We start from the raw sequence: 27974 nt of genomic DNA on the forward strand, positions 1-27974 counted from the left end.
ATGGTTAGTGTCCTTTTTAGCCTTGGAGTCCGGACATCTAATCTATTATTCATTAATACATATTTAATTTATCTGCATAATCAGCCACCAACACTGTAAATCCCCCTCATTAGCTGAGCCCATAACAGCAACAGTTTGACACCATTTAGTAACGTTTAAGCAACAGCCTCTGCAGTAATGGAGTCACTCTTCTAATAATGTTTTAATGAAGCTGGATAACATTGTCCTCTCAGAACCATCAGCTTGCATCAGTTTGATTATAGAGACAGAGGAGGTGTAAACAAAGGGTGTGTATGGACCACTGATACTACACTGATCTTTATATGGTCCATTTCATTAATTTATCTTTTATTTATTTCATTTATCTTTATGATGACAGTAGCTACTTTATTTAACTGTATTGCACCTGTAGTTCATTTAATAATTTTGAATTTTAGTATTCCACAGCACTTCAGAGAAGATTTCAAAATATTGCGGTATATATTGTGTATCACGATATAGCCAAAAAATATGATATTATTTTTTAACCGTATCACCCAGCCATACTATTTATCGTACAATACATGACCTAGGTTATTTTGCTAACCTCCATATTTCCTGTTGTGTTTACATGTGTTTGTTGACATGAGAATGTCACCCACATTTTAGCTAGCGTGATGCCAGAGTAAACAGCAGGGTTTTCCCAACCATTACTTGTTTTGTCTCTCCACCCCGCGCCTGCTTGCACGAGTAATATCATCATCATAAATAATCATAAACACAGTGTAGCTTACCGGTAGCCTGCAGCTGCACTTTAGGACTTGAAGACGCACAGTTCTGGTAGTTGTTAGCTTGCCAACCCATGGCAGCGAGTCAAAAAGTCCGTCGTTAGTAGTTTTTACCCTGTAAGGGCTCATTTATGCTCCCTTTACGTACGAAAATGTATACGTCCATTTCAAACGATGTTACCGTCACTGCCCACATACTTCCATGCGCCCTTTACGTTGGCATGGATGTTAACCAATATATCCACCAGGAGGCAGCCCCACATCGAAAGTTTATGACAACAACAAACTCAAAAACAAACATGGCAACTGTGGAGGAGATATTGATAATGTACCTCTTGCATAAAAGACAAAAACAGGGGCAGCGTTGCAGGAGGCGGTGGTCGGTGAGGCCGTTAAATACATCACGACTGGAGGACGGAGAATTCTTTTCTCTAGTACTGCCGATGAGAGAAATTGAATTGTTATTTCTTCTTCGTGTCTACTTGTTTTGTCTCTCCACCCTCACCTGCTTGCACAAGTTTGAAGGTAAATAAAACAACACTTCAAAGACAACACAGTGTAGCTTACCGGTAGCCTGCAGCTGCACTTTAGGAGTTGAAGACGCACAGTTCTGGTAGTTGTTCGCTTGCCAACCTGTGGCAACAAGCCAAAAATCAGTTGTTAGTAGTTTTACCCTTCAACAGCTTCATCCTCTGCAGCACACTGGCCCAGATTATGGAGGTAACTGTGCGGTTCCCGGAGCTTTGCTATGATTGCCTATTAGTCGCAAGAGGCATCGCTTGGTTTTGTTTTTTGTTGCCCAATTTTTGTATTAAGTAACTTTGGGCTGCTCTTAAAATGTACTAGAATTTTATATATACTTTTTTGTAGTGTTATAATATCGATACAAAACCTGAAAAAAAAAATTCATTGTATTCAACTATTTTTGATACCACAGGAAAAATTGGCATTGATGGTATACTGTTTAAATTTTTATTTAAAGCTTTAACGAGGCTATAACATGACCCCTCAGACTTTCATTTTCTTGATGTTTTGATACTGCAAAAAATGAGTATTGAGACCATTTCCAATATTCAGGCTCAAGATGTATCAATGTCAACATTTTGATAACACTACTGTCTTGTTTATATTAACAAATGTAACTTTTTTTTTTATATGTAATTCTTCATATTTTCTAGTTCTAATGTCTGAATATTTTTTTAGTTGAGTTTAGTTTATTTAAGAGGGAACAGTGCAAATTAATTATTACATTATCACATGGTGTAAAAATGCCAGAATTAGCCAAAAGGCTATTTTGGCCAAGATGTTACACAAGGCTACCTAAAATACAACAAAGCACAAAAAAGCAAGCCAAAAATCAGCACATAACAAAAACACACACAAAAAAGGAAAAGAAAATGGGTGTATAGTTTAAAAAGCCTTTGAATACATCAACAAGAAATGGTTTTAACATTATTTTTTAATCACAAGAATGTTACGATCATCAAATTTGTGATTCAGTGCTGAAACCTGAGGCAGAATTAATACAATATAAAAGGACATACAATAAAAGTTATTTGCACTTTGAAACAGTGTTCTTGCATTATTATGCTATATTATTATTATACGAAATGTCAACAATATTGTTTATTACAGTTATTTCTGTGACAGTGTATGATCCAACCAAAGCAGTTCTCATGACAGGCCTAACTAGCTCTAATACTACATTATTAGTCAATAATCCACAACAAGTATGTGGACACCCATATTTTGGCATAGAGCATCCCTAAGTTTCAGTTGAGGGGAATTTTTATGCTGCAGCTTCATGCTATTCTAGACAGTAGTGTTCTTCCATCTTTGTAGCAGCTGTTATAGGAAGAGGCTCTCCTTTTTTAACATGACAAAGCCCCCGAGCACAAAGCCAGGTCCATGAAGAAATCGTTTTGTCAGTTTGGCGGGGAAGAATTTGATTGGCAGACACATTTGGATTGAAGTGGAACACCAACTGTGAGTCCGCTCTTATCACCAGACATCAGTGGTCAACCTCAGTGATGCTGACCATGTATTTGTGGCTATGTGGCATATTGTACTTCTTCTTACTTTTTTTTTTTTTTTTACATTTCATAGATTAAAACATTTTAATTTGCCCTTGAGCAAAACACTTAACCCCCACCTGCTCAGCAGCCACATGTACAAGATTAAGGGCTTGAGCCGCTGATAAGAGTACATGTGTCACAGAAACCTTTGTTGGGTAAATATGGTGAGGAAGTGCAGATAGTGTTCGCTAAATGTAACTTACTGGTCTAAATATACACCTGAAATAGCATCGTACATGTGCATATCATGCAGGTATTAATGTTGTATTGAAGCTGAGTGTTTTGGGAGCTGCTGCCATAAAAAAAATGTTTGGCTGCAGCTGCAATCAGCTCACCATCACAAGCCGTTTATCACTATCAGCTCTCAGCCAATGGCTCCCATGTATAAATTCACCCTAGCTTGAAGGTCAATTAGTGTATGTGTGTGTGTGATGGCATGGGTCTCCATGTGTCTGTGATCATGTGCTCGTCTGAAAAATAACAATCGATTCAACCGTCTGAGCCTCTTTAAGGTTGTTTTGTTTTTTTTTTTTTACATGTAGCTGAATAAACTCTCACAGATGTGACCTGAACAAAATGCAGCGTTGTCTGTTGTGCACGCACGTAATTAGTCAAGGTAATAACTGATTTCGCTTTATGCTTCACTCTCACAGCTATGGAGTGAACTGACTAAAAGCCTATCTGTCAGCCGCCATGAGACGTTAAGGGGCGAACGTTGCTGAAGGAGAGTTTGAATTTCATAGATAAGCAGAGAGAACAGGGCAGGAAACGAGAAGCACGTGCTTGTTCATTATCATCTGGACTACTTGTTCTTCTGTTCTGTGTTAGACTTCTTGGAAGTTACTGTTTGTACTCTACATGGTCGAAATTACATAAAGTAAGACATTAATGTCATTAGTAACCTCACTTAGTTTGACTATAGGATGACATTTCAATTGTCTTTGAGGCCCAGTGTGTGGGATTTAGGAGGATATATTGGCAGAAATGGAATTAAATAATTATGTTTTCTTTAGTGTATAATCACCTGAAGATAAGAATCATCACCTTAGAATGAGCCGATTATATTGACATAGGGAGTCCGCCGTCATGTTTCTACAAACTCCGGCTCTATACACGGCCATTCTCGTTTTGTCATTTTCACATGGGCCACCGTAGTTCTCCTACACGCTTAATACACAGGAGAAGCTTCAGTTGCAACTTCAGCTGCTAGATACAACTTAATCCTACACACTAGACCTTTGGAATAAAAACAGACACTGGGAATAATGAGGAAGCCCTTCACAAGTTCTTTGAGTCAATGGAAACATCTTCAAACTGCTTGTCTCGTCAGACCAACAGTTCAAAACTCAAAGATACTCAGTTTGCAATGATGATAATGTGCAAATCAGCACATTTGAAAAGCTGTAAACAGACAATATTTGGTGTTTTTGCTTTAAGTGGAACTTTTAGATTCTTCTCACTTTTCTGTGAGGAAATATACACATATATGTAACTACCGCAGCTATTGTGCTCATTTTGCCATCTTCAAAAAATGTGCCCATCTTTTTGACATATTTGTAGACAAAGTCTCAAAACTTCGGTGCCGTGTTTATTCTGATGAAAGTTACTTAGTGGTGCATGAAGCAAAAAATATGCTGCCACTATAAAATGATCAGCACTGCTTCTGCATTGAATGGCCCATTGAGCAAGTTACTTCCAGTTTAGCGCACCGCTAACATGAATGGAGATAAAATGATTCAGTCATGCAGCTCTTCTAAACTTTCCAAATTTTATCAGACCAAATGGATCAAATTTTGATAGTGAAATGAGCCATTTTGTGGGGTTGTGACGCTAAAAAAAAATGTATCCACTGATTTACAGACGTCAGTTCCCCAAGTCTTTTTGGCCATATAGCATCTTGTGACACGTGTAATTTGGCTACTATAAAAATTGGCTCCAAAGCCCAGCGCGCTTCCTCGGGACGTGACTTCAGGCCGCGGAGTGCTTGCTTCCCATGGCAATGGTTGAATGGCATTTGATTGGTAGGTTGGGTTAGGGTATTTCAGAGTAAGCCAATCAGAAGCAGGGTAAGGCAAAATAGGGCAGGTCCTGCCAGTGATGGCCAAATGAAGCCTCATGAACCACTTTCTTTATTTTCTGACCCCACCAGATGGAACTCTTGGTTTAAAGATAAAGGCTGAAGGACTTGCAATAAAGTGTGCTTTCAAGCCTTTGTTGAACAGACAGCGCCATCTGGTGGCTTCAGAAAATAAAGACAGTGGTTCATGAGGCCTCATTTGGCCATCACTGTTCACCGTTTATATTCAGGTGGAAAGTGGAAGCTAGAAAGCTAGAAAGGTTCACCAGCTGCCACTCTGAAAGTCAAAGGCTAGCTTGCTAACATTAGAACTGATTGAAATAGATGTAACTTTTCCTTATTTTTATTTAGTTTCTTAAATCTAATTTCAGTTAAACTATGATAAATGGCTTGAGGGAATAATTTATAATCAGAAACTGCTAGGAATTAATAGCCCGTACTTTTAATCAACTAATAAATGATACTGCATAAATCTCACAAACTGATACCTGCTTACATCATGATCATTCTGAGGATGTGATGGATCACCTGCTCTTTTATGATTAGCCTCTGTCAGTGAGCTCTCTCACCTTTCACTCAGACGGAGAGCCTGGATGTCTGAGTGGAGGTGAGATCATGATAGAGGGGATAATAGGTGGCCTGAAGAAGAAAAGGAGGACTGAGCTGAGCCGCCGAGTGATGGACGACAGAGGATTTGAGGAGACAAGAGGCCAAAGTGATCTGCTGAGAGACAGAGAGAGTAAACAGGCTTTTCTGAGCCGCTCTTTCATTTGTGTGTCTTTTTTTGGAGAGCCAAAGTGATCCACGTATGCCCATCCAACGCCATGGGAAGCAGCACGGGAGATTTGAAGGGGGGGCAGAGCGAGCAAAGGCTTGGCTCAGAGAGGAGACGAGGGGAGCTTTGGCTCCTCTCTGGGTCTCCATGGTGGCTGATGTTGTGCCTCTTTTCTCTCCAGGCATTTGTCGCTCATTTTTCTCTCTCGCGGACTGTGTTTTGTCCAGCAAACCTAGCAACAGACGTCGCCAGAAAAATCCTGATGTTCAGACTGACTGCAGCAGAGTGGATGTGTTTAGAAATGCATTGTAGCAGTTGGTGATGTGAGCTTTCATAAGACGCTACTCTCTAAGTGTTTAAGTGAGGTTTGTTCTCCAAGCACTTAACGTCTGTATGTAACTTTCAGAAAATCCTTCTTGACACCTCTTTCTGAGGCTGTTAACTACAGTCACCATAGCAGCGAGGGAGCACCTGCCACCGCCACAACAGTTACTGACGAAAGACTGACCCTTATTGAGCGACATTATGTTGATAAAATAGCCTACTGGAAAATAAATTACAGTCATATTTAGAATAACATTACTCTCTGTATGTTCCTTAATTTCATTAGGACCATTGACTCCATGATACCAACAAGGTTGCCATTCGCAAATTACTTTATTAGCTGACGTTACAAAGAAACCTATGGCAGATCCAAGCAGCGTAGCTTTACAGCGAACGAGCTAACCTGAGTTTAGGTTACGATCGTTGGCCACCCAGCTAGGTGTTAGTTAGCTAGGCTGGATTGATCTGGTGTTGGTTGCTCTATAACTTATAAAATAATTTGCAAACCAGCCCCAGGAGTCTAGATGAATTAGCTCATTTCACCCATTCAATACAGTATTGTATTGGCTATTGTATTGTATTGTATTGTAGCCAGCAAGGGCACTAAAATTATGATATGGAACACAGACTGTTATAAATTTAGTGTTTATCAGGCCACAATAATTAGCTAGCGCACCCCACTGTCCTTCCTTTTCTCGACCACTGCTCAGAGGTTAACTCCCCCTTAAATAGGACTTATACTTGTGCATCAGTGCATCTCTATGCAGACCCTACACTCTAGCCTACACTGCACTCTGTCACCCTGCAGTTACGCCTCCAAATCACTAGTCGGCAGCAGGGTTTTTGAGAAGTGCTGTAAAGTTTAGTTGATTCAAAACACACATTAAACACACATTAAACATGGCTAAATAGAGACAATTTCAAACCCAAGTACACAACTCAGCTTCACTATAACGCGTAGCATTCACACACAAAGCATTTGTTTTGCTGATCAACATGCTAACGATTTTAACACAAGCCTATGGCATTTTACATTGTATAAATTAGCCTCGCGACGAGCGGAGATTTCCTCTGCTCATATGAAGCCAGGATAAATCACACACAAGACTTAAAATGCTATTTTTGTGGAGGCTTTATTATGTATGCAATTTATTGTTTATTATCTATGAAGTTAAAGTAAATCAAAGCTTCGTTTTCACTGAGGGAAATGGTTTCAGCTTACAAGAATAGACAGGAGGTATGCATTGCTGCAATGTGTAGTTGCATTTCTGGGGAGGTGCATGTCAGGCTACGGCGTAGGTTACAGTGTAGGCTCTATGTCGACGCAGAGCCTACGCTTTTGGTATGGCGTCAATTCGACGCAGAAGCATAAATCCCATTTTAGGAACGCGAACAGCAGCTCCCGAAATGTTTAATTAATACTACGTAAACACAATGTGTGTGGACTCTGTATTGTGGTAGATTTGTTAATGTTAGTGGACTCCATTTCTTAGCTAATGTTAGCTAAGGCCCGGGTCCTTTACGTAGAAGTCAGTCTACAGGTTGTTAGAGGCAACAGTGAATGTCTGGGAAGGTCTCAGTTTTAAGTTGCATTATAATCCATTCACCCATTGGTGAAATACAGTACCTGCAAGTCATCATTACCTTTAAAGCCTCTGGCAGTCATGTACAGCATCACTCTGAAACGTGTACAGTTAGCTCTGCTATGTCTCGTAGGATAAGATGGATCCTTATTGATCTCCTTTTGGAAATTAGACTATTGCAGCAGTAATTGAATAAGAAACAGAAGCATGGAGTCAATATGCAGTAATATACTGCAGAATATAAACATATTAATTTGCAGACACCAAGATCTGTGCTTGTAGACAGAGTGGATGGTCCTTACAGTGCCTTAACAAGCGCGCAGTAAAAATCTGGTCTTTCTGTTACAACTGTTAGAAATTTCAGCCTCAGCAGACCGTCTGCATGCTGACCCCAGGCTGAGCTGCACATCACTGCTCTGTGCATATAAAACTGACATAGCGGTACCCAGGTGTGACAGCGGTGAAGTACTGCAGACTAACACGATTTACTCCAGGACAGAGAACAGATTCGGTCCTGAGAGTGTTTATGGCCTCAACACCTGGGTCTGTCTTCTGTGTGTGTGTATGTATGTGTGTCTGCATGGCGATACATTTGTTAGATGGAGGTGATTACATACTTGCATGTTTCACTGTGTAAAGTTACAAAAGTAACAAAATTCCAAGTAGTGTGGAGATGCAGAAATGCGGAAACCACCAATCTAACTTTCACTGTATTAGACATTTCTCGGCAAGAGAGAGTCAGATATGTGAAATCAGTGTTTATTCCTGTGGTCTTGCAATGTTCAAACTTTTGTTGAACAGACAGCGCCATCTGGTGGCTTCAGGAAATAAAGACAGTGGTTCATGAGGCCTCGTTTGGCCATCACTACTAAAAACTCACCAATTCAGGCAGCATTTGCTCAGCACCATCTCATTTTGGGAAGGTGACATGGAGGTTTTCTAGGCAGTGTCGACTCAGATCGTGAACGACAATAAGTGTTATGCGTGATAATTCATCGTTTTATCTCTTGTAGTGTGTCATAGTAGACGACAACTGACGCCACGTCTGAGACGCCTCATGACGTTCCAACAGAAAGTCTAGCATGTTTGATTTTCTTTTTGTCGTTCATGACTTCTCTCTTCACATCCGTCACTTTGACCAATAGGAACACTGGGCGATCTGCTGCTGTTGACAACTGTACGGCAACAACACCCCAGCCTCTTAGATATCTCCTCGAGGGATGTTACCACACAGAGTAAAAAGGCTAGCAAACAATGTTCTTTCATTATAATGCAGGATATAAAGTAAGAAAATTTAAAAATAGTGGCTTTTACTTGTCACAACTGCAGAGGCTACAAACTTCACTTGAAACAGACTACATTATAATCAGGCTGTTATTTATTAATCCCTCTGTATTTTTATATTTTTTACTTTTTAGCCACCCGTTTGCCTTGAAAGTTAATGCATCGCGCCATCATTTCAAACTTTATACTTCCTGTATCTGTTTCAAATTAAAAGTCCATTATAACTTTGGTTGAGAGAATCCCTCAATTTTCTAAAAAGGCTTTTATTGCGAAACATTTGTAGGAACTTGTTGTGAAGGATTCAGTGATTTGTATGTTTGCGTACGGTACTTCAAATGTAGCTCCTGCCATCTGTTGGCGCTTTTTCTGTTACTACAACAACATTTCAGGTGGCACATGAACAGACACAGTGACTCAAATAATAGTAAAAGTAATAAAAATAGGACGAGAATAACCCGATGACATCACGCACGTCAAGAAGGACGACTAGATATGTTTGTTCATGGACCAACGTGTAGTCTGTTATGTCTGTCGGCCAAGTCATGACACGATTTTATGACTCCACAATTGCCTAATCTGACGTAGTGACTGTCGGAACGGACAAAAATGTTGTGTAGTGTGAACCAGGCATAAAGCGTCACTTCAAATGATAATTTCTTCAGACTTACAGATAAAACAACTGCGTTGATGCTGAAAACTGGTGTAGGCCTACTGTTTTCCTACAGAGAAAATTAATCAGGAATCAGTGAATCGATGATAAGCAGAATCGATAAAGGCATCCGTATCAATAAAATCATATGAATTACAATCCCTACAAATAACAGCAGTCCTGTAACACAATCACACTGGGAGCTGATGAAAGATAATATTGCCCGGGTCACACTCAAACCCAGGACCTGACATCTACTTGACACACACTGCAGCCCACTGAGCCACAAACAACTGGTGAAATAATATAATGTCACTGACATTGAGGAGTCCACCACTCGGTCATGTTGCCTTGGACATCTCGTCACCAGGGCGTCCACATACTGAAGCAGCGGCGTGTCCCCTGAATGCCACGGGTTTAACCTTTCAGCATTTCAGCCTTCAGCCCACATTCTCAATATAGGTGACCTTAATGCTCAGTGCCCTACTTTAGCACACTGTTGATGTGTCTGGGTGTGTGTATCTGAGTGTCTCGGCGCGTCTCTTTGTTCAGGGCTGCAAACACTGGTGGCAGCACAGACGGAGAGAGAGAGAGAGAGAGAGCAAATGAAAGAATGTGCCAGCAGAACTGTTTGCCCATTTTTCCTTTTCACTTGCTCGTCGGGTGGAGAAAAAGAAAGAGGGAGAGACAGAAAGGGGATGGCAGGAATGAGACAAAGAGCTGCAGTGAGACAGAGAATGAGGAGCGATGACTGGCAGAAACGGAGAGAATGAAAAGTCAGCAGCGTGACAAAAGATGGACAGAGGGAGACGAGTGCAGAGCTGTGAGAAAGATTAGAATAAAGAGGAAGAGGGCAGATGGAGACGGAGGGAGAGGAAATTTTCCTGTTTGATAGCAGTGTGGTATATCAGCTCCCGAACAACAATCTAGTGGTTGATTAAAGAAAAATAGAGTTGCAATTTGAGGTTAAAGCCCTTTTTAATTCTGTCTATGTTGACTTTATCTTGCGATTTTCCAGTCTGAGGCTAAAAACCAACAAATATCTTTTTCTGATGCAGGAACACAAGCTCTGATATCTCAAACTTTACTGGAAACAGATTGTGCTGGCACGAGTTGAAGATGCTCTTCCTGTTGCAGGGCTGGACTCTTTCATATATAGAAATGCATCGCTGTTGGCTGACTTCATCCCCGCAACAGTCATTTCAGCTCTGAGCAGTCTGGCCCTACTGGAATGTGTATTCTCGTTATGTTACATATCAAAAGCAGCAGGGAAGGAAAGTGATGAAATGTGCTGGCAGAAAGCGGATCACTGGAGCTATAGGGAGAGCTGACAACGTGGAGCAAATCTTCTTACGTGGTATATGTAATCTGATGTTGCATATTTATTGGATTTCATAGGTTTTCTGGAGGGAGGTTCGTCACATTGATGCAAAAACCCTCTACTGTAAGTCAGACATATAATACTGAGTAGTCGGCACCATGCTCCAAGTGGTATCATTGGTATTGTTGGCATACAGGTATCAGTTTGGTGTGTGCAGGCAGGGAGTGTCGACAGCAACTAGTTATGTACTGGATGTGGTATACATATATGCTGTAAAGGATTATCTTAGCAACAGAGCATGGCTATAGTATAGTAAGCCTCGGAAGGCGTATCAGTTTGTCACCACCTGCACTGCTGATAGCAAGCTAAAATTTACACGGTACTCTAATGAGTTTTGGTTGGACAGTGTTGGACTCTGGTCTCACTCCCAAGGCGTCAAATTACGCCACTTGGGCAGTGGTCCCAGTGTCACTGTACTGACACCCGGCGTCCGTATGAGATGCACCAGGGTGTCAATGGACGTAGATTTAAGAGCAAGAAATTAGTGAGGCTGACCCAAAGCTCCGAAGCTTCAATCGTTGCCATGGTAATTGATGTCCTAACCAGTGTTCAAATTAGGCTTGTGCCAGTTTGAAAATTTTCCAACCGGTTTGATTTAAAGCCAAATATCTAACCGAACCGATATATCGAATTATATTCCTAATTTTACCACTAGGGGTCGCATTTGAACTATTTTTCCCCAATAAAAGCCCATTATAGGTGTAATGCACTTCCAGTCCACTAGGTGGCAGTAATGCTGTATTAACTGCCAATACCACAAGGTTACACAAGACGAATAAAACGCACAAGGACACCAAGGAACTTTCCTCCGACTCCGCTCTCTCAGTGGAGACACGGCGGTTGAGAGGGCAGAGTGAGAGGACGTTCCTGTCGTAGTTCCAGCCCCCCAAATAGTACCAGGAACTTCTTCAGTGGAAACGGGTTACTAGGGCAACAAACTGAATGACTGCTGACCCCCTCGCACTTTCCCCCGGCCCCAATGAAATTTGATCTCTCGCAGCAGCAGCAGACAGCTGAGCGGAGCTGCGGAGGAAGCCTCTGAGACAAACTAAACAAAACACTTGTAGGCTCCTCCACTTCATTTATAAACAAACATAAACCTTAAAGTTGTCATAATGCATGTTACAATGCTACAAAAAAAGATAAGTTGAATATAGTCCCTTGACAAGCCGCCGATGTGAAAAGATTTTTTTTTTTTTTTTTTCTTTTTTTGTCCTCCTCTGGTTTATCCGGTTGACGTGAATTAAACCGAGTGGAGCTCTTAAACCGGACCGAACCGATTAAACCGGAAATTGGCACAAGCCTAGTTCAAATGCTTCGTTTTTTGTTTTTTTTTTTCATCAAACTGGTGGAGGCCACTAAAAGGAGGTGGCGAACTATAGACCCTTTTAGGGCTGACGTCACAATGATGTCATTTATTAGCTGGAGGCAAGACACGACTCTCCACCACAGGGCTGTAGGCTACATAGAGTAGTCTTAAATGTTATCTTGTTGTGTTACTGGGAGCCAGAATAGAAGGAGTCATGGCTCAAAACTTAAATTTGATTACATATCAGATGCCACCGTCCCGTCAACAAAAACAAAGACAACTATGGTTAAATGCGATAAGACAGAAGGACTGGATGGTGGCAATCATCAAAAATGCTCACATGTGCAGCGCACACTTCATATCAGGTTAGGGAAAAAGTATTTCCTGTTATTAGCAAACATTAGCTTCGATAGCAAAACAAACTGGAGGAAACTGTTCAAGTGTCGTCCTCCTTTGTAAGATTGGCCTAGTAAACAAACACAAAGCTTCCTGTGACATCATCCATCCACTGAGTGAGAGCATACGGGTCGGTCAGTCTGGTCCCGTTGGTCAGTGTTTCCTTATTCAACGCTTGCGGTCCCGGAGAGTGAGTAAATTCGTAAACAGGCCAACGGAACTCGCCAGCTAGTGCTAGCTAATGTCTGTGGAGAATTGTTTTGCCTCCAGCTAAGCCCCACCCACCAAAAATCGTCACACTGTTTACTGACAGTAAAAGAGTCTATTACCCACAGTAACACTGTGTGCAATAGTCCACCTTCCACCTTCTCTTCCCCTCTCTCTGTCATTCTCTCTTTTTACACACACACACACAGTGGCACTAAGTCCTACCAAAGTCGGGAGGGATTCAGGTGGTTGATTAGTATATGGATATGACTGATTACTATTAACTCCTCCACCCTCTGCATCCTGTCAGTGCTTCGAATATTTGCGGAAATTTTCATGGAACCTTCAAAGCTCCAAAAATGGTGCCCTGGTCAGCCCTAGAAACAAAGCTTGGGTAGTATCTATTTTTTTTGCACCTTCATTTTTAAAAAAGTCTTAGTAGAAAAGATTTTTCATTCATTTTTGCCAACTTGAAGTCTAATATCAGCCTAGTACCACTTTTTCCAGGCAATTAGCATCGTTTAATATGTTTTACTAGAAGTTGTCCTCACTAGCGGTCGGTTACTGATCTATTTAATAACCATCAAAAAGTCATGAGTTACAGTTCATAAACTGTTGGTGTAGGCTGCAGTGTAAAGTAGACTACATTCACCATACAACCACAACCTCAACTCTGTATTTTATCATTACGAAAACATCAGCTCGAGTACGATTTGAGCATCATCATTCAGCATCAGCCAATCCCGCTCTGACTTCTCACTGAAACATAACCACACCCACAGAGTTCAGAGTGGTTGTTGGCAGCCTGCTTCCAGAGTAACTGTGCGGTGACATCGCATTGCATGAAAGGATTGAGAGATGAAGTCAGCGTGACAGAGCAGGAGAGTGGAGGATGAGGAGAAAAAAAATGGGGTGGGGAGGGGAGGGAGGGAGGAGGAATGACAGGAAGGATTGACGAAAACATATTGTGACATGTTGGAACGAGACGGCCTGCTAACAGCGACTGAAATGCCATTTCTCTGCATGAGTGTGAATGCGCGTAAAGCGGGGCTTGGATTAATTTAGCTGGGGCAATTATCCGACGCGGCCTGATATCTGAGACGTGGAACCTGTTCGGTGCAACAGATGAGCTGAACAACTGTTTTCTGACAGCTGTGATGTGGAAGTAGAGTTGAGGCGATTTTTTTTTTTTTTTTTCTGTTCTCGGCAAACAACATGTTCTGCTCCCTGTTTCTTTTTTTTTCAGTCTCCTTCCCTTCTTGCTCTTCATGCAAATCTGCCTTTTTCTCTCCATCTCTGTGTTTCTCTTTCCATGGTGACAGACGGTGCCTCCTGTGCAGTTTAGCAGTTATTACACGCTCTAAAACACACGGACTCAGAGAGAGGCGGAGGCAGAGATAAAGAAAGATGGATGATGGAGGGAGTTAGGCCGATTAAAATGTCGCAGCATCAGGAAACTGTGTATGTGGAGGAGAGAGTGTGTATATAAGGGAGGGAGAGCAGATTAAGTATAATGAGTGAGTTACAGGATATCTGTGACAGTGCTGCTGAGTATGTGATCTTTGTCATGTGGCTTTGTTATCTATAATTTTGTCTGTCTGCAGCATTTGGCAGCAGATTATATAGCTTATCAGATCGTTGAGCACTGATGTTTCCTCAGTACTCAGTATGTGTGGTATTTATGTCTGTTATTACAGTAAAGTCTGTCGAGTTAATTTAACTGTTCTTTTATTTCTTTATTTCCCAGTGAATATTTGAGCGGTGTATCGTCACAAAAGGGATTCAAATTAAATCCTTAGCATTTGATTGGACTGCTGAAAAGTGGGCAGGCTTAGAGTTTATATGTGACTGTGACGGTGATGGTACGAAGAGAAATGGCAGAGCATAAAGCTCCAGGTGGAAAAAACACAACTCAGTCATTTAGGATTTTACTAATAGAGGGAAATCACCTGTTGATTTTTATATATATATAGATCCCAGGGGACATTTTTTTTGTAATCGGGAGCTGTTTTAAAGTGTAATTTGTGGTAGATTTTATTTTGTTGAAATCTTAATATCTGAATTTCACTCTGAGTTACTGTTGTTCACAAGCTAAAGAAATGAGATATTTTTCTGTTTAGAATTTACTGAATATTTGAAGGCAAACTGGTTAACATATAAAAGTATATCACTTATTTTGTTGCAGTTCTATTTTCTTGAATTAATAATAAAATCAGTTGTCATATCGCCAAGAATATCTTATCACAAAAATACTCTGAAATATCGTGATGTTATTTTATTGTTATTCTTATATTATTTGTTTGTTTGTTTTTTTCATTTTTTGCTAAGCAAGATAATCTGCACCATAGTCGCATGAATTCAAAGTCACCACCACTACATGCGGACTAGCAAGTAGATGAAATGTCCCCAACAACTTTTGTAATCACGTTAAGCCACTTTTTTTAAGAAACGGAAAAGTTTCAAAATTACGAGTTAGGTATGTACTGGTGCATTTTGTGTCATAGATCAAAATGTGAAAATCTCTTTGTATAAACTATGGTGACAAACCCACCCATGTTCACCCAACTCTGTAGTTCACTTCACCATTCTAGCATCTTTAAGCTAATGTTTTGGTTTTAGTTTTTAAAGACTTACTGTGTTGTTTCAGTCTCACCACTTTTTTTAATGTCGCCAAAAAATGATAAATTGACTGCATGTTACCGACCGAGAGCTAAATAGCAGACAAAGTTAGTGACCAGCTAGCAAACTAAGTGGAGCATTTTGCAGCTTGAGAGCCAGATGAAGTTGGTGCAGACCAAAAATGGAGCTAAAAGAGATTGATTGTTGGAATGAGAGTGATTAGACACAAGACCCCAAATATCTACAACCTTTATGCTAACAAATGTTAAATATTTCCAGCTATTCAAATGTCAGGATTTTTCTTTGTTTTTTTTATTATTGTAATTTGAACATATTTATGTTTTGGGCGACTGATCAGACATTTTAGATTGAACTAGGAATTGGTTGATTGTTGTTGATTTTTTTCACACTTTAAATACTGTTATAGTGTGTATTTTTTGTTTTGTTTTCCCATTGTATATTTTCTTACTGAAGCTGAGAGTCCCTCCTTCTAGAATTTCATTGTGTGAATTCCTGCTGGTTCACAGGCTATATACAGATATGCTACTAAGATCCCGTTCCAGCCTAACTTTTCCTTCCAAACATCCAAATGGTGTCATACCAGAGACCTATTAATATACACAGAGGCGCATATAAACAACTTTACTTTGCAGTCATGCAAGGACATGCCAGACCTATAAAAATAGTGGGGAGGGACTGTGGAACAACAATTTACAATATCAGAAAGAGACTGCACGGTCAGGTTCAAGGCCTCGTGTCAGCAAACAGCTGCACGAGCCCGCTGACGTGTCGTAAAGTGAAATATTTAAGTCCCACCAGCTCTGGATGTGCGACTGTTGCTCCTGAGCTTCCTCCTCTGTCATCCACTCCAGTCACCACCGATTTAATAACGGGTTTCCAGTACAAGTGCTTGCGTCAGTGCCTGCCCTCTGCATATGCATTGGTGCATGTGTTAGATGCTGAAGGCATAAATGTGGAGCCTGCAAAGTCCTTGGCAAAGCCACAGTCCAGAAACAGGCTCAATAAGCCCGGTGGTTACAGAGGACACAGGGGGGAGGGGATGTCAGGAAGAAACGACAGTCGGACTCTAAAGATTTAGTGTTTGTCTCATTTTTGTTGCCATTTACAGTCGGAAGTGTGAATAATAGCTTTGTCAAACATCCTGAAATATTTAGGTTTATATAAATAATTACTAGGACTGCAACTGAAGATTATTTTCATTATTAATAGTTATTTGATCTGTAAAATCCCAGAGGTTTACAGAGCCAGACCAAAAAAAGCAAACCAGCAATACTGACATTTAAGAAGTTGCAATTTTTGTTTAGAAATTCAATTCAATTTAAAAGAACTTTGTTTATTCCGAAGGAAATTCTTGTGCCAGAGTTTTTGTCAATAACCTTTCTACCAATTGACCTTTCTCTAAGCCCCGCCCCTTTGTGATGATCCAACAAGATATCAGAGTAAGCATGGAGCCCACACTGTAACTAACTGCGCTCCCTGAAGAAATATTATCATATTTGGACAAATGAAACAGTGATTCCAGAGAGAAGCAGACAGAGGGGTCTACAGTCTGTGTTTGAAGGATATATCCAGGATGTCAAACTGACTCAGCAGCAACAACAGGTTAAAAAGACAAAGATAGTTAGAAGCTAAAGCCGAACTATAGGCTACAGATCACAGTGTCAAAGTGAACCACCACATCACTGCTGATCGCCACACAAGACAGTGAATATAAAGGGAAGCTTTGCTGATATTGAACCAGCTGTGTGGCATCACAGTGTGTGCAGATGAACGGTGTCCGTCTGGTGATGACACACAGCTGGTTGAACATGAGCAAAGTTTCCCTGCTTCCCTTCACTGGTTCCTGTACAGCAGGGTCGGTCTTTGTTTCACTGTTACAATCATTAAAAAGCAAAAGCAGCATGTGTATACATTCAGTAGGCTATATCTTCAGTAGCTAGCTAGCTAACCCTACACTTTTCAGGGTTTGATTTTGGATTTGGAACAGGGAAGAAACGTGTATCTTTTTCCAACCTCTCCAGGTAACGAGTATCATTAATACACGACGTGCCCCAGACACAACATTTAGCTCCAAATCCACAAAACCAGCCTGAAAATGAAGGAAATCTGAAATGATTGCGTTAGAGTCAATGGAGCACAGCTGTGTTGTTGTCAGATCGATGCTACATTATGATTGGCCAGTCTGCATCTGGGGGTGGGACTTAGCAAAGGGTCAATTGCCTAATCAAGTTCTCGACTAAGTTTACTCTCACTTGTGTGTTTATTGGCTCGGAAGACAACAAACTCATAATTAGGGATGTAAGAAAATATTGATACTATGGTGGTATTATATTTTGTGATACTGTATCAATTTTAAAATACTATAAATTTTTAATTGTTTACATTTTTTACTTAAAAAAGAAACCTGCATGTACTTTTGTTAATTTATTTTTTAAACGAAAATAGGCAAATGTTAAATCCTTTGCTCAGACTTTTTTAAAATGTGGTGTGGTCTTTACACTATCACAGTTTCCCTAAAACAGATTTTAAAAAATCTTACAGTATCACAATATATCACAATTTAATAGCCGGATTCTTGCAAAATATCAATTGACAGAATATTTAATCTACAACAATTTAGATTATTTTGTTTTTCAGGCAAAAAGGTCAAACATTCACAGGCTCCAGCTTCTTAAATGTGACGATTTGCTTATTTTTGTCTTTGTGTCATATGATTGTAAACTAATTATATTTGAGTTTTAAACTGTAACCTGAAGTCAGCACCTTGATCTACAGCCATGCTGCATTCAATCGATTAATTGATAATTAAAATAATAGTTAGTTGCCACTCTAAAAGATCAAATTTGGTGGATGTTGGCCCAAAGATCAGTTGATTACATTTTTGGTGTACCCTGGCTGCAGGATTTCCCACCATTAGACAATTAATTTTGCATTTGTTTATTATATTTAGGGAGAAAATCCAACATTTAGGACAAACAATATGACATATGTGCTATTTTCTCTCAAAGCCGAACCTCAAAGCAGTCCGCCATCTCTAGAAGTTAGCAGGAGAAGTTACAGAAGCAAGAAAATGCTGAAAAAAAAGATAAAATGATGCAGACAAATGGCCGAGAGAGACTCAAAAATGATAATACAATATGTGTAAGTCTCATAAATAGCTGTACTAAGAGGGAGGGCAGCAGAGATGGATGGCAAACAATGGGAGCTACGAGTCTGTGTGTGTCTGTGTGTATGTGAGAGTGTATTAGAGGGGGTGGGGGATGCTTTGGTGACTAATCATTTCCGTTTGAGACCCAGAGAGACACAGGCCCCCTGGGGCAGCAGTTCATTTTCTGATGAGTGCACACACGCACGTAAAGCACACACACCGACTCATCTGACGTAAGGCCGAATCTGCAGATGGAATACAGTCATCGGTTTATGGGAGCATGAATTGTGATGTCAGAAGGTCCCATATTTCAGCCTTAAATGTCAGCTCAGGCATAACGCTATGAGACACAATACACAACTGTGCCACAACATCAACCTGTGCTCGCTCATTTACTCTTAATATCTTCTTTTAGCCTTAAGGAATTCTGAAAAGTACTACACAGCTAATTAGTGGTTATCATAGCTAAGCTTTTACTTGGACTGACATTTCGACTTTCCATTTATGTCTCAAATAATTTCAGGTTGAGTATCTGTGAAGTAAATCTGATGGACAGACAGGTGCATTTCTGCACAAATAAATAATCTTAACAGGTTGTGTTAAGTTGCATTCATTCTTCGACCACCATGGCTGTAAAAAACAAAATATGCCATAGAGGCAACAAGAGGTGAAGCTGCAAGGTATCCTCATACAACAGTTTATATAATATCTAACAAATAAGCGCCCCTCAAATGGCTACGTCAGGTTACACACTTGACATAAATTTACCTACTAAAGGCAAAGGTCCGCAGGTTAGTTTCGGCAAGCAAAGGTATGTAGGTTAGGTTTAGAAAGAGAATCATGTTTGGCCATCATCACGTTACATACTTAACATAAGGTTACACAAGTTAAATTTAGAAAAAGAAACGTACGTTTAAAATAAGTCAAATTTCACTTTGGTTCACATGAGAGACGGTAATCATTCTCTTGGGGGAAAGTCCTGTGTTAGTTTAACCCATCCACCACCCCAACTTGTCTCCTGGGATTTCTACTTGTGCATCTACATCGTAGCCTACACACGTCGCCTACACTGTTGTGAACATTTATACTTGTGGGGTGGTGTGTCTACGTCACTCTGTAGTTACACCTCCAAAACACTAGTCAGTGGTGGGTTTCTGTGAAGTGCTGTTAAGTTTAATTGATTCAAAACACACATTAAATACATGGCCTAATAGAGACAATTTTAAACACAAGTACACAAATCAGCTTCACTATAACTCTGGACACATTTCCCCCACAAAAACATGCTAATGTTATTAGCACAGGCCTATGGCTTTTTACATTGTATAAATTCGCCTAGCAGCTAGCGGACTTTTCCTCTATTCATATGAAACCAGGGACAACAGCAACATTTAACAAAGGTAACGTTTCAAAATTCGGCTCCATTACAACTCACCAACAAAGCAACTGTCTCATACCAAACACATTTTCCAAACAAATATAAAATGCTAACATTATTAGCACAAGTCTATAGCATTTTACGTTGTATAGATTAGCTAAGCAACTATTGGGGATTTCTTCCGCGCATATGAAGCCAGGATTAATCAAATACAAGACTTAAAATGCTGTTTTGTGGGGGCTTTATTGTCTTCACTAGTTATTGTTTCTTATCTATGAAATTAAAGTAAATTGAAGCTAGACAGGAGGTCTGTGTCGCTGTAATGGGTGTCCGTCAGGCTAAGGCATAGGCTTTACGTCGACACAGAGCCTAAGCCGTAGGTACGATGTCGATTCAACGCATAACTATAAATCCCACACAGACCTCTGTCCTTACTCTTGTCAGCGTATTGGTCACATTATTGAGAACTTCATGACACCATGGTTTATATATGAATTCTGGTGCATTACTTTTCACAAGTATACGTACGAACATTGCATGAGAACAGCCTGAATGTGCAGGCTGGCATGTCTGCACTTGTAACCGTTGAGATAGATACTTTTATCAGTCCCTGTTGGGAAATTAGTTTGGCATTTTGCACATCTCAAAATCACCACAGATATACCCATATCATAAAGGTCACTGACAGACAGACATACTAATGGACATAATGGATGTGCAGGTTCATGAACCCATACACATACCAGGAGGAGGGGGACAGGCAACACCATCGTCTGTGACCAGAACAGAGTGGTCAAAGTGGATAGGGCAGAGATACTCAACCCGCATTGTCCAGCGGCCACTTTTACAAAATGACAGGAGGTCAGGAGCCAGTTGTTGCAGCCATGGACATAAATTCAGAGGCGTTTCTAGGATTTGTGGACATCAGGAGCTGAGCCCAGACCTCTGTTGGGGGGCCAGGGCAACAGTTTAAATGAGGAGGGAAAATTGTGCTTCTGTTTACCAACAATGTTGTTTGCTTTCTTTATTGCTCTGTGTCTTTAGATGAGTTCCATACCTGGTAAAGTAATCTCTAATAGTTTACTGCAGGGTTCAACCTTAATATTTTTTAATCGACTTCCCGAAAGTCCATTTTTACTTGCCCCTAGACAGCGCTGCTGCTACACACACGTGCATCTTGGCTGTGCATGGGGCATCAAGTGCTGGAGGGGGCACCAAAACAGCTAATGACAGTCGTAATCATAAGGATGAAATATTTCGATTTAAGATAAGCACAAAGCAGTTATGGTTGGGGCACCTACATGGTCCTTCCCCTATACAAATTGTTTTATTTATCATAGGGCTGTCCCCAGTATCATTAAGTGATAATTACCTGTGAATACTCAAAGCTTCAACAGGACAATTTGCGGTAAATCAACTACTCGATCCCAACCTAGCTTTATAGCACCTAGCAATGCCTCGTGCTTGTGTGTGAAAGAGAGAGACAGAGAGTGATGGAGAGGGAGATGAAAGGTGTAAGGAACACTATTGCACACAATGTTTCTGTACGTTATTAATAACTCAGAACGCTGCAGGTCACAGCACTAGATGTAAATCAAGTGCTTCACTACAGTCGCCAGCCGCGGATAACAGTCTGCATTTCTTCTCACCTTGTCCTCATCGGGCTGCCAATGCAATTCTTTGAAGCAGGGTTCAATGACTGTGCTGCGCACTTTCCTCATATGTGTCTGACACTTGCCACCTCCTTTCAATTTCCTTGACCAGTTTACTAGTGAAAAATTAACAAAAAATAAAAGTCTGAATACTAATTTGGACTTAAATTACCATGGTTACGACTGAAGCTTTGAATCATTGAGGTTAGACCTATTTATATAGTGGTTATCAAATAACAATTTCACATGCCTTTGAAAAAGGCCCTTTTTATCAACACATTCTCACTCCGACCTCATCACATATCGATGTTTGGTAATAGACTTTCCACGTCCAGATCCGACGTGCGAGGTACCCTGGATGCGTTGGTTGTTTACGTTCTGGGATACCGTGTCAAGTTGTACCTGTTACATGTATTGTCTTCTTTCAAAATACACTTCTATTTTCACAGGAAATTTATCGTTTGCATACGGACTCTTTCAAGATAAGCGCAGTACGTCAGACGTTTTTTCCTCCAACAACTAACGCACGTGGTTAGGGTTTAGGAAAAAAGAACAGGGTTTGGCTTTAGAATCTTATGGGACGAGAACGCACTTGAGGGTGAAAGTCGGTGTTTGTTGGACCCATCTACCTTAACTTTAGTTCTTGTCCATCGTGTTTCCCCCTGATGCCGACAAGCGCCATTAAACTATAACGGCAACCGGGCTTGTATCATGCTAATGTTAAAGGACGCCTTTTTTCGTTGGTGTCTGATGCCACAAGTCACTGCCCAAGCACCGGAGTTTTGCCTACATCCTCCAACTAAACTCCTGTTCCCATTATAACTGAAGTGCTTGCTTGCACTTCAGCTCATAATCTTCTTTACCTGCCGCTGTGCGCTTGCGAGTGCCCAATCTCCACTCCTTAGCTACTTCCATCATCAGCTCCAGGGATAAACAGTGTGGTTAATTCTTTTGCGCCACTTGACCCATTGGTCAAATGAGTCACTGGATTTACTAGCCTGGCATGGCATTTTAATTGCCCTTATTGTTGAGCGCTGTAGTGGCTGTTGTTAGTTTTTCTGACAGTCTCAGTAGCATTGCAAAACCAGCCGATGATGCAGGAAGATAGAACACTTTCAATAAAAGCACAGTAAAACAGTTGGAGCATTTTGTTGTGGGCATTAAAAGATAGCAATTTCCCTAGAAAGTACTTTCTTTGTTGTGTCTCCGAGCTTTTACAAGGTCACTCCACGAGTCCCATTTAAACGTATAGCTGGGCACAATGCCATGGTACCTGTAATCTGTAACCGACTGTATTTGCTCCCCATTGATAAAAGTAGAGGTTAGAGGATTGCAGCCTTCGAACATCAAGTCAAGAACTGGCCCATGCTTCTCCTCTCCCTCCCCATGTTAAGGCTTCAGTTTGAATTCCCAGACCTGTGGAGAAATCAATGCAGCAGTGTCAATGAAATTAACTTCCCTCTACCTCTGTGAACAACCAGCTTTTGTGATGCCCTCGGGCGCAGCGGTAACACACACACTGTGGCTGTAAAGGTGTGAAAATAAGCAGCACGCTCGACTAACCTTGCTCAGATAAAAGTAATGCGACACAAAGTGTTTTTTCCCATCACTTCATCCTTATCAGCCACTTGTTTGTCACAGGCGTTTCTCCCCCCAGGTGGTTCTCATTGCTGTCATCCACCTCTCTTTTCCTGTGTCACTGTGTTTCACCCACCTTCATCTCTCTATCCTATATTCCTTACACCCATCCCGAAATGAGCCCATGTACTGATCCATCCCTTCTCGTCTCCTCTTGCTCTTGCTCTTTCTTTTTCGGCCCCATAATCCCTTTTTGCTCATCTCTGCCAGCACTAATTACTAATTAACTTTCATAAGGTCCCACAGCCTGAGCAAAGTCCCAGAGGAAAACGACTACATGGGGTATTTAATCACTCGGTGTGTAGGTGCATACATGTGTTGACCTCTGTGTGTGTATGGCTCACCTGTTCTCGCATCACAGTGTCAAGTGTTTGTGTGTAAGAATAAGATGTATTGATCGTCACGGTGAGGAGGACAGAACAACTGTAGAAGCTACAGACCGTCATGCTCTGCTCTCTTTTACCTGTACAGGAGGCGACACCATGACAACAGAGATGCAGGAGATCGCCATCACGGAGGAGAAGCCTTTACTCACGGGTCAGGCTGATGCCAAGGTCAGAGACGATGGCGCGCACACATACATACGAGAATATGTACACACATGTTGTACACACGGGCTGCATGCAAATACACACATGTAGACTTAAATGTTTTCCAAGCATGGAGACACAGACACACGCACACTAATTTCATGGTTGTCAGTGTGTAACCTACAAAATCTGAAACCACAGATTAACGGCAGAGTGTGTGTGTGTGTGTGTGTGTGTGTGTGTGTGTGTGTGTGTGTGTGTGTGTGTGTGTGTCCCAGGAGACAGAAAAACAAGGCTTGGTTTGTGTCCTTGCTGTGCATGAATGCAAGCGCGCGCACTTTTGAGTCTGAGCGGAGCCTACATGTGACAACATGTGTTTCAAACACATGTGTGCACAGCCGTGTGTGTGTGCCTGTGTGTGTGTGTGTTTGTGGACAGCTGCAGCGCTGGCTCAGATCTGCCAGGTTGACGTCAAAGCCCCGAGGGAGCGAGAGCAGCTCCTCTGCTCTGCTGCGCTGATGTTGCTGCGCGGATGCAGCGTTGCAGAGCGGCGCGGTTTGTCTCTCACTGCTGACACCTGGTGGGCATATAGGGAAATAGCACTAAAAGATAGATTTCCAAAAGGAATAATGCAGAGACTGTCAACAACTCTCATTAGGACTGCTCTGACTCACCGGATGCAGACTGGCTATAAGCCTGTCACTTGCTGGTTATTTAAGCCTGTATTCTCCCCTTTGCCACTGGTAACAACAACAACATAACCTCTGAACTAAAAACGTACACGCTGAAAATGGAATGTTTCGATGAATATTTTGATCATGCAGTAAGGCATGTCCGCTTCATTAATGAAATCAGTAAATTGTCATAAAGTTCTACGGCGAATAAAATGACTTGTGATCGCACCCTGGAAAAGCCAGGCTCTGTCTCATAAGACTCTCATGCCTGATTTTGATCCATTCTCTGACACAGCAACTTGCCAGTGATGTTGACTTCACCTATATATTCATCCATTTGACTTCACATGAGCTTCTGTGATATTGTCGTAATAATGTTTTGCAAGAGCCACAAACTGCTACGACATCAACTATGGTTTTTAAAAGGTCCACTGAGCCCTTCCAGAGCTAAATTATAGTCAGGCTTCACCTCTAGGACAGGGATTACCAAATAATGTTTGATTTTTCTATCAGTAAAAGTTGAATCACAGCTGATATCAGCCCACTGTATTTTGTGGTGTTTTGTTTTGCAGAGATTTAGCTATTTTAATGACAATGCTCGCCTCCCAACATACAAATCTTCCACCAAAACAAGCCCCCCGCACACTGTTTTGCAAGGGCACAGTCACTACTTCCTGTGCTTAGAGCCGTGCAAGACGATTGTAGTTGGTTCAAAGACATACAAACAAGTCACAAGGGTTTTTACCTTTACAGCAAATTGATAATGTGTGCTGTCAGACTTTGCTCTAGCGCTGACACAGCACTGTGGAGATAGGTCTGGCTTTATGAGACTATACTAAGACTAAAACTAGCAATACGTTTGTCAGTCTCTCAATAAATTCCGACTTCCCTACCCTGTCTGTGGCACTCAGCCCCAAGCCCACTGGTTCCTGCTGAGGGTGTAAATATTGAATAACTGCTCACAAATACATTTAATTGTTATGCCTCTGCACCGGCGACAGCTGTAGCTAGAGGCATTATGTTTTAGGGTTATCCATACGCCCCATTCTTGTGAAAGCTATTTCACAAGAACCTCTTGGGGGATTTTTTTTTTTACATTTGGCACAAACGTCCACTTGGTCTCAACAATTAACTGATTAGATTTTAGTGGTCAAAGGTCAAGGTCACTGTGACCTTGTCTGTCCTATTCATGAGAACACTATTTTAATAACACCTTGAGGGAATAGACTAAACAATGAACTGATTAGGTCTATCGTTATTGGACGGATTGATCAGAGGTCGCAGGTCAAGGTCACTGTGACCTCGTGTCCATCTTATTCTCGTGAACACAATATCTCAAAAAGGCCTTAAGGAAATTTTTTCACATTTGGCACAAACGTCAACGTAGATCGACTCAGAGTCTACACCGTAGGTAGGAGTATAAATCCTGCGTTAGTGTCAGGGTTCCTACGCAAGTATGGAAAGTATGGAAAAGTATGGAAATAAATTTAATCAATTTCCAGGTATTAAAAAGTATGGAAAATGAAAAATAAAGTATGGAAAAATATTTATGTTTCCAGACTATTACCACTGTTCTAAAATACTGTTTTCTAAAATAAAAAATTAGGTATTTCCAAAAACAATTTAATCAATCCAGATCGTAATTTATGCCGGGCCAAGCACAGTTTGTGTGAGAGCAAACGTCTCAGAAAACATACCGCCCCTTTTACCTGATTGACAAGTGGTATGTCCAGTCCGCTGCCCCATGACCCTCCTCCAGCCCCCCAGGTATCAAGTTTCACTCCAACACTGCACCTTCGACAAGAAGACGAGTTTCACGTGGTTCACAATGGGTAGATGCAAGTTTTTGGATGGATGGCTTGACAATACCGTATATAAATACTGGTTGGCCAAGGATTCCCAATTCACACACAGAGCTAGATGCAAGCTTTGTGTGAAATCGTTTGACATCGCCAACATGGGGGAGAAGGCGATTCTGAGCCACATGAAAGGAAAAAACACCGACGTCTCGTTACTGCATCTCTTGCACCCAGAGTCCCAACCTTTTTGCCTCAGCCCAGACACTGAACTTACCTGAGTTTTTATGTGCATGCTATTATGGTACTTGGCTACAATCGCCTATTAAGAATAATTAAATATGATGTGAAATATGATACACTGATTTATTTACTCAGATGTCGCATATTCTCTGAAAAAAAACAACAAAAAAAACGCAGAGAAGTCTGGAAATTAAAGTATGGAAAAGTATGGAATTTTGAAATTCCAAATGTGTAGGAACCCTGTAGTGTGATCAATACACTGCAGCTTTAATCCTTTAAGATATATCTTGATATTACACCAACTAAAATCCATAAAATATTGAATCTTATATCACAATATTATTTTGGTTATGGTCCAGATCTACAACGGTGGAACACACTGTCCTTTATTGGAAATTAAAATGTGAAAATGTATCTATGAAACAAAACAGGAGCTTGTTTAACTATGAATCAGTGACAGTGACAAATACTCATAATATAGAGTGATTATTGTCGCCTGTAGCGTCAGTTACAACATGACCCACAGGGGCGTGATGGTGATTGTGAGGAGGAAATGTAATGAGGACTGGGAGGTTTTAGGTTATATCTGAACCTCCATTGTTCACTGCGACATCCCGCCTCCACCCTCTCATGTCCAACATCCAGCCTCTGCCTCATGCTGAACTCTATGATCAAGAATAAGATCTATATTGATTAAACCAGTGACCTTTATAAACGCAGCCATGTGCCTCCTCCTCTCCATTCACCAAATCTCCAGGATGCCCATCTGCACACGCCCACCTCCACTTCAACTTCTCAGACTGCTAATTTCCTAAGAGCTTGTGATGCTAGTAATTCATTAGCGGGGAAAATGGATCCGATGTTGCAAATGAACATCCCATTTAAAGCCTCCCACTGACAGACTTCCTCCGAATAATCCCCAGTATTCCACAACCACCTGCTCCTCTGAAGAGGTTCTCTGCTACTTTAGTGGGAGCACAATGCCGCCCATCTTGCCTGTGTGGGTGGTAATTAGGGAGCAAGTCCTCGTTTAACATAAAGGGGCTGTGAAAAGACAAAAAGCTGAGAATATTCTCTCATATATGCTTTTTGTTTTCATTTATACACACTAAAAAGACAAAAAAAAGAGGACAAAGGGACAGAATAGTCTATTTTTATGCTCATGTTTTACAGATTCTTGAAATATAACTATGAAAAGTGACTCAGATCACAAAATAAGAACCGTTTATGGAGACTTATGCAGGTAACATAGTTGTTAGGATAGCTGTTGATTTGAGTCTTTTTAAGAAAAAAAAAATGAAACAACTTGAATTAGTACTGGACAATATGGAGAAAATGAAACATAAGGATGTTTTTACTGCTAAGTTCAGAAAATGACATAACTTTACTATAACGCAGCCTTTAAAACCAGGAAAAGACAACATTTACGATATTACAATATCCAAAAT

The 27974-nt window shown here is 40.9% G+C and overlaps 1 protein-coding gene across 1 annotated transcript in view; it reads left to right on the forward strand.

Moving 5' to 3' along the window:
- The window catches only part of ndrg2 (NDRG family member 2), a 58108-nt gene that overhangs the window by 15114 nt on the left and 15020 nt on the right, over positions 1–27974 (forward strand). The window contains exon 2 of the mRNA XM_049568153.1: positions 23755–23837. Within this exon, the coding sequence (XP_049424110.1) occupies positions 23766–23837 (72 nt within the window). The 5' untranslated portion in view covers positions 23755–23765. The remainder of the gene's footprint in view (positions 1–23754; positions 23838–27974) is intronic.

Source organism: Epinephelus fuscoguttatus, linkage group LG23, assembly GCF_011397635.1.
Source record: "Epinephelus fuscoguttatus linkage group LG23, E.fuscoguttatus.final_Chr_v1".
Classification (NCBI taxonomy): domain Eukaryota; kingdom Metazoa; phylum Chordata; class Actinopteri; order Perciformes; family Serranidae; genus Epinephelus; species Epinephelus fuscoguttatus.